The sequence below is a fragment of the Scyliorhinus canicula genome, chromosome 29 (genome assembly GCF_902713615.1).
Source record: "Scyliorhinus canicula chromosome 29, sScyCan1.1, whole genome shotgun sequence".
NCBI lineage: Eukaryota > Metazoa > Chordata > Chondrichthyes > Carcharhiniformes > Scyliorhinidae > Scyliorhinus > Scyliorhinus canicula.
Window position 1 is genome coordinate 6,458,259 of NC_052174.1, and position 6,374 is coordinate 6,464,632.

General features: G+C 43.3%; 1 protein-coding gene across 1 annotated transcript; it reads left to right on the forward strand.

Moving 5' to 3' along the window:
* Positions 1–221: 221 nt before the first annotated feature.
* LOC119958287 (probable G-protein coupled receptor 139) lies at positions 222–5,797 on the forward strand. The gene is made up of 2 exons (XM_038786720.1): positions 222–318; positions 4,902–5,797. Exons 1-2 carry the CDS (start codon positions 222–224, stop codon positions 5,795–5,797), a joined length of 993 nt encoding a protein of 330 aa, XP_038642648.1.
* Positions 5,798–6,374: the final 577 nt, after the last annotated feature.

Here is a 6,374-nt window from a genome sequence, read left to right on the forward strand (position 1 = left end):
TTTCTACTCTGGGAATTCGATTGTTCTTGCAGAGAAGGTTGTTGACTTCACATGTTTGTTCATTGACTGGAAGTAAGCCCAGTCAGCAAGGGACAAGATCTTGCGATCTGATGGTAATGCTGTCCTATAAGTAAGAGGCATTCTCCGGAAGTATTGTTCAGATAGTAGCTGCAGAATCAAAAGCAATCATCAACTCATTGATTATCATCTAAGGGGAAAGAATGGGTCTTGGTTTCTTGGTCAAACTCCAGATTCTACTGACACTACAAGATGTACAGATGACTTACTACCCTGTGTTGGCTGCAGTCGGTGTTCCGGGTAAGTTACGACCTGGTGCTAGTGCGACACAGTTTGAAATGAAATGGCATTCATCAGACTCAACTCAATTATTAGTATGATTGCACGGTGATCAGCACTGCTGCCTCACAACACCAGGGGACCCGGGTTCGGTTCCAGCGTTGTGTGTCTGTTTATGTGGAGCTTCCACTTTCTCTCGTGTCCTTGTGGGTTTCCTCAGGGTGCTTTTTCCTCTCACAGGTTTGGTTGATTGGCCATGCGAAATTGCCCCTTCGTATCCAAAGTTATGGAAGTTAGTTGGTATAACAGTAATAGGGCGATGGAATGGTCCAAGGTACGGTGCCCTTTCAGAGGGTCAGTGCAGATTCTATGGGGCGAATGGCCCCCTTCTGCACTGAAGGGGTTCTATGTTATTAATTCTCATATTTTGTTCAATTTCGGTAAATCTAAATCTCCATATTAACCCCGAATCATGTTGCATCTACTGAGCTCGGGTGTTCGATAAGAAAACGTTTTGCGACCCGACATTTTATTTCTAAGACTTGATGTGTATGTATCTGTGACTATCTCGTTGCCCGTAAGATTTAAGTAGCTGTGTTTATTGATAGTTCGACCAGGAACAATCGAGAAGTGTTGGATGAGATGTTGCGTGAATTTCAATATCCAGAATGAAACGGGATTTATTATTTAGCAATTAGGATCAGGAAGAGAGAAGTTGAAGAATCAATTTATAAGCATTGTTTTAGAAAGATTGATGCCTGTTTTTGCATTCACGTACTCTGCACAAGTATACACGGAGCAAGTGAGCATAGTCAATGAATGAGCAAAGGCAGTGGGTTTTGTTATCTATAACATTCAGAAAGTATAATCTACTCCCTTATTCCCATTAATCGCCGTTCCGTTATATTGTCTCCCATGTCAGAACAATAAGATCGCCATAATCAATTTCAATCTATATTGAAGAGTCATAAGACATAGGAGCTGAAATAAGCCACTCGGCCCATCGACCCTTGCCTGCCATTCAACAATGGCTGATACTTATTTCATCCCCATTCTCCTGCCTTCTCCCATAACTCCTGATCCCCTTATTAATCAAGAACCTAACTATCTCTGTCTCAAAAGACACTCGGTTATTTGGCCTCCACAGCCTTCTGCGGCAAAGAGTTGCACAGATTCACCACCTTCTGGCTGAAGAAATGCCTCCTCATGTCTGTTTTAAAGGAGGCATATATAAGCAAGGAGGAACTTTAAAGTCAACCACAGCCTTTATCTGAAAAAGGTTTGTAAAACAAAGGGCTTTGAAATTAGATAACAGTGCAGAGTTCAATTTGAGTAATGCATTCAGATTTAGCCATGATGTGGAGATGCCGGCGTTGGACTGGGGTGAGCACAGTAAGAAGTCTTACAACACCAGGTTAAAGTCCAACAGGTTTGTTTCAAACACGAGCTTTCGGAGCACGGCTCCTTCCGCATTCACCTGAAGAAGGAGCCGTGCTCCGAAAGCTCGTGTTTGAAACAAACCTGTTGGACTTTAACCTGGTGTTGTAAGACTTCTTACTGTGTTCAGATTTAGCGACTGCACAACAGAAGGTGCATACTGACCTTGCTGAAGCTGCAGTGCAGATTCCACCCGAGGACACCGGGACTAAATGTTGCAAATTCATGAACCAATTGGATAGATGCAAGTTGCATTCTTAGAATATTAAAACACTGATGGGTGATCTGTTTGTGGTAAGAACATTGATTCAAGGATTTGTTCGGGTAGACAGAGGAGCAATCTCCTGTGATATGAGAGCCATGCAAAAATGTAGAGGCTTAAATTGAGAACTAATCCACCTCACGGTAAGAGTATTAGAAATAAAGTAATGGAGTTATAGAAAAGTGGCACACAAGAAGTCCCAGCGAGCCAGCACATTTGAAGAAGAATCTATTAGTCCCATTTCATCGCTCATTCCTCAGATTTACCCATTGTTTGTCCGCACGACAACCCTTTTTGAGGTGAAAATTGAATAATTTTTCGCATCCTAAAGGGCAGTACAATCTAAATTCCAGCAATGAGATGCATTTCCTTCCTAACCGTCTGCTCCTATTGACAATTACCTTGGAAACGTACTCTCTGAATGCTTGCACTCACTGTCTTTAAACTCATCATTATGTCACTACCTTCCCGCTCCAAGGACAAAAACGCCAGCTTCCACAGTATATCTACTTCAGAATGGTTCGAGTCTTTCTTTAAGACCCTTCTCCTCAGCCTTCCCATCCTTTCCCAATTCTGGCGCCCTGTACTGGTCAGTGTCTCCTGCTGAAATAGTTGAAAAATAAATAATGTTTCGGGAACTTGAGCAGAACTGCATGTTTTTTTGAATAGAAACATATAAAATAGGAGCAGGAGGAGGCTATTCGGCCGTTCTGCGCCATTCATTGTGATCACGGCTGAGAAAATCATCCAACTCAATAGCCTAATCCTGCTTTCTCCCCATAGCCTTTGATCCCATTCTCCCCTAGTGCTATATCCAGACGCCTCTTGAATATATTCAATGTTTCAGCATCAACTACTTCCTGTGGTTGTGAATTCCACAGGCTCACCACTCTTTGGGTGAAGAAATGTCTCCTCATCTCTGTCCGAAATGGTTCACCTTGAAATCTTTGCTTATTCTGGAAAATGGGGGGTTCAGCCCAGAGATCTGTGAACTGAAGCACTTCGTTAGTAATAATGCAATGAAAAGGAAATTATCTGGGACAACTTCAGAGGGAACACAAGAGGAAATGGACAAGAGGTGTACTTGTTTACAACTTTGAAGATGACAGCACATTAAAAAATGGTTGAAAAAATTGAAATCCTAAGTTGATAAATATAGACAAATGAGAGTGGTGAGCCTGTTGAATTTGTTACAACAGGAAGTAGTTGAGACCAAAACATGGCATGTTTCCAAGAAGCAGTTCGATATAGCACTGGGGGCGAAGTGGATCAAAGGATAGCAGAACAAGATGAAAGGGCAGCACGGTCGCACAAGTGATTAGCACTGTGACTTCACAGCGCCAGGGCCCCAGGTTCGATTCCCTGCTGGGTCTCTCTCCATTGCTGCGACACTGGAGTCTCCTGCGGGCCCTGCTGGCCACTAAAATGCTCCTGACTGTCACGGAATTGAACAGTAGAATCAGTAGCACAGACGTCTGTGTGGAGTCTGCATGTTCTCCCCGTGTCTGCGTGGGTTTCCTCCGGGTGCTCCCGTTTCCTCCCACAGCCCAAAGACGTGCAGATTAGGTGGATTGTTCATGATAAATTGCACAGGAAGTAGTTGATGCTGAAACATTGAATATATTCAAGAGGCGTCTGGATATAGCACTAGGGGAGAATGGGATCAAAGGCTATGGGGAGAAAGCAGGATTAGGCTATTGAGTTGGATGATCAGCCATGATCGTGATAAATGGTGGAGCAGGCTGGAAGGGATAAAAAGTCTCCGCCTGTTCCTATCTTCTATGTATCTATGTTTGTATCTACTTTATGTTTGCCAAATCCACGATCCACCCTATCTCCATTTGAAAGTCAATTAATGGACGTCTTTTGTTTACTCCACTTCTAATGCCCATGTGAAAATAAATTAAAATCGCTTTTTGTCACGAGTAGGCTTCAGTGAAGTTACTGTGAAAAGCCCCTAGTCGCCACATTCCGGCGCCAGTCTGGGGAGGCTGGTACGGGAATCGAACCGTGCTGCTGGCCTGCTTGGTCTGCTTTAAAAGCCAGCGATTTAGCCCAGTGAGCTAAACCAGACCATGTCGCCTGTAACTTACGGAATTGCGTAGTGCACCCCAAATCCAAGTCATTAACGTGCATAAGAGGAACAGTTGTCCTGAATTAAATGCTGGGAAATACGTCACTGCAGTCCAAGAAAAAATCCACACGCCACAGCTCTGTATTCATCCCTTATCCAATTTTGTATCCATTCTGCTTTATCCAATTTTAACATATGGGTTTTTATGTTTTTACCCGGTCTATCCTATTGCGCTACATCATTTACTTTACAAATCCATGACTAAACTTTCATTTTATGTGATTGGATCAATTATTTGCTGATCTATTTGTGATTACTCTGAATACATAGCGGATATCTCGGCCACACTATCACCGGGAAAACATTTAGATGTAATCGGTTGATGCAGTGTTCACCACCATGTTGCATACAGGAGCAACACGGTGACACAGTGGTTAGCACTGCTGCCTCACAGTGCCAGAGACCGAGGTTCGATTCTGTCATCGGGCGATTGCCTGTGTGGAGTCTGCACGTTCTCCCCATGTGTGCGTAGGTTTCCTCCACGTGCTCCGGTTTCCGCTGACAGTCCAAGTTGTGCAGTTTTGGTTGCCCCGACTTTACGCGGTACGGTGGGGATTGGGTCTGGCTGGGCTGCTCTTTCAAAGTATCGGTGCAGACTCGATTGGCTGCCTGGCCTCCTTCTGCACTGTAGGGATTCTGTGAAAACGTGTGTTTATCATGAGGAACATTCATGTTCATACTTTACAGACTACCCCACAGTTTCAGTGGCAATACAATACTTCCGATATTCCAGGAATGTCTGTTGAATAATTCTGTCATTTACTCTTGCAGTTAATGTGGTGACAATCGCAATCCTTTCTCGTGGAAAGTGTGGTCTCTCCAAATGTGTCACTCGCTATCTGGTAGCCATGGCAGCGTCAGATCTACTGGTCATTATTTTCGATCTGATACTAAGGCAAATTCCTATTATCTTTCGTGAACAATTTGGCTTTGTGCGCTCGCTTCGCTTGTGTAACAGCCATGCTGTTCTGCTTTATGCTGTCACAGACTGTTCGGTATGGTTTACTGTTACTTTCACATTTGATCGCTTTATAGCTATTTGTACTCCAAAGTTAAGAGCTAAATATTGCACAGAGAAAACAGCCATTATTGTCATCGGAACAGTGACTACAGTGAGCTGTTTGAAGAATATTTCCTGGTATTTTCTGTATACAACTCGATATTGGCTGACGAACAGTCCATGGTTTTGTCTTGTAGTAACTATGGTAAGCCGCTCATTGGGCTGGGCCGTCTTTGAATTTCTGCATTACATTTTAACGCCCTTTATACCATTTCTATTGATTCTACTGTTCAATGCCCTGACGGTCAGGAGCATTTTAGTGGCCAACAGGGCCCGCAGGAGACTCCAGTGTCGCAGCAATGCAGAGAGTCCACCTGACCCAGAGATGACCAACAGAAGGAAATCCATGATTTTACTATTTGTTATATCGGGGAATTTCATGGTGTTATGGGTAGTGTTCATGGTATGTTCTATATTGAGACGCTTGGATTATTTGGGTGTTCCAGTTTATCTTCCCACGTTTGTATCTGAAATAGGATTCATGCTGCAGCTTCTGAGTTGCTGCACGAACACTTTCATCTATGCAGTTACTCAGAGAAAATTCAGAGATGAGGTGAAGAATGGAGTGAAATATCCAATTGAAAAGATGATTGCGTTAATTCGATGAGATGACCTCAGGCATACTCATATTAATTTGCAGTTAGATGTGCTGACATGATCTGTGAAATGTAAATATTGGGGTATGAAGAGAGCATTGGGTTGGGTATGTGGCTCACATATAACAGAATCAAAGTCACTAATAAGCACTGACATAGGACAAATGATTGTCAAAGGGAGAGAGAGTGGAGCTTCCTGAAGCAGAGGTCATTACTGAGTTGTTCGTTGGGTACCTTGCACCTATTCGCATGGCAGAAGAACACCTTGCCACAACAGGAACAGAAGGGACTGCAACAATATTGGTTAGGTTAAGATTAGGTACTTACAAGGATGCTAGTTCTCAAGTTGGAATAGTTATCTATTCTGGTTCGTGTGCAGTTTAGATTAATGACTAAATTTCGGGACCGTCTGCCACACATCTTTGATTCCGGTATGCTGCCATTGTGATGGAGTATTGTATATTCCGTATGCCCGTACAACAGAATTCAGTGTTCGACTGTACCTGGCAACGAGGGATCAATCCGACTACCTTCACAGTTGGGTCAACGTTTGTGAACAGAAATCTATTCAAACATCGAGGAAATAAA

Coding starts and splice junctions, on each gene's coding strand:
- LOC119958287 (XM_038786720.1), top strand. CDS start 222: ATGGGTCTTGGTTTCTTGGTCAAACTCCAGATTCTACTGACACTACAA. Junction 319..4,901: donor GGCTGCAGTCGGTGTTCCGG/GTAAGTTACGAC, acceptor TTACTCTTGCAG/TTAATGTGGTGACAATCGCA.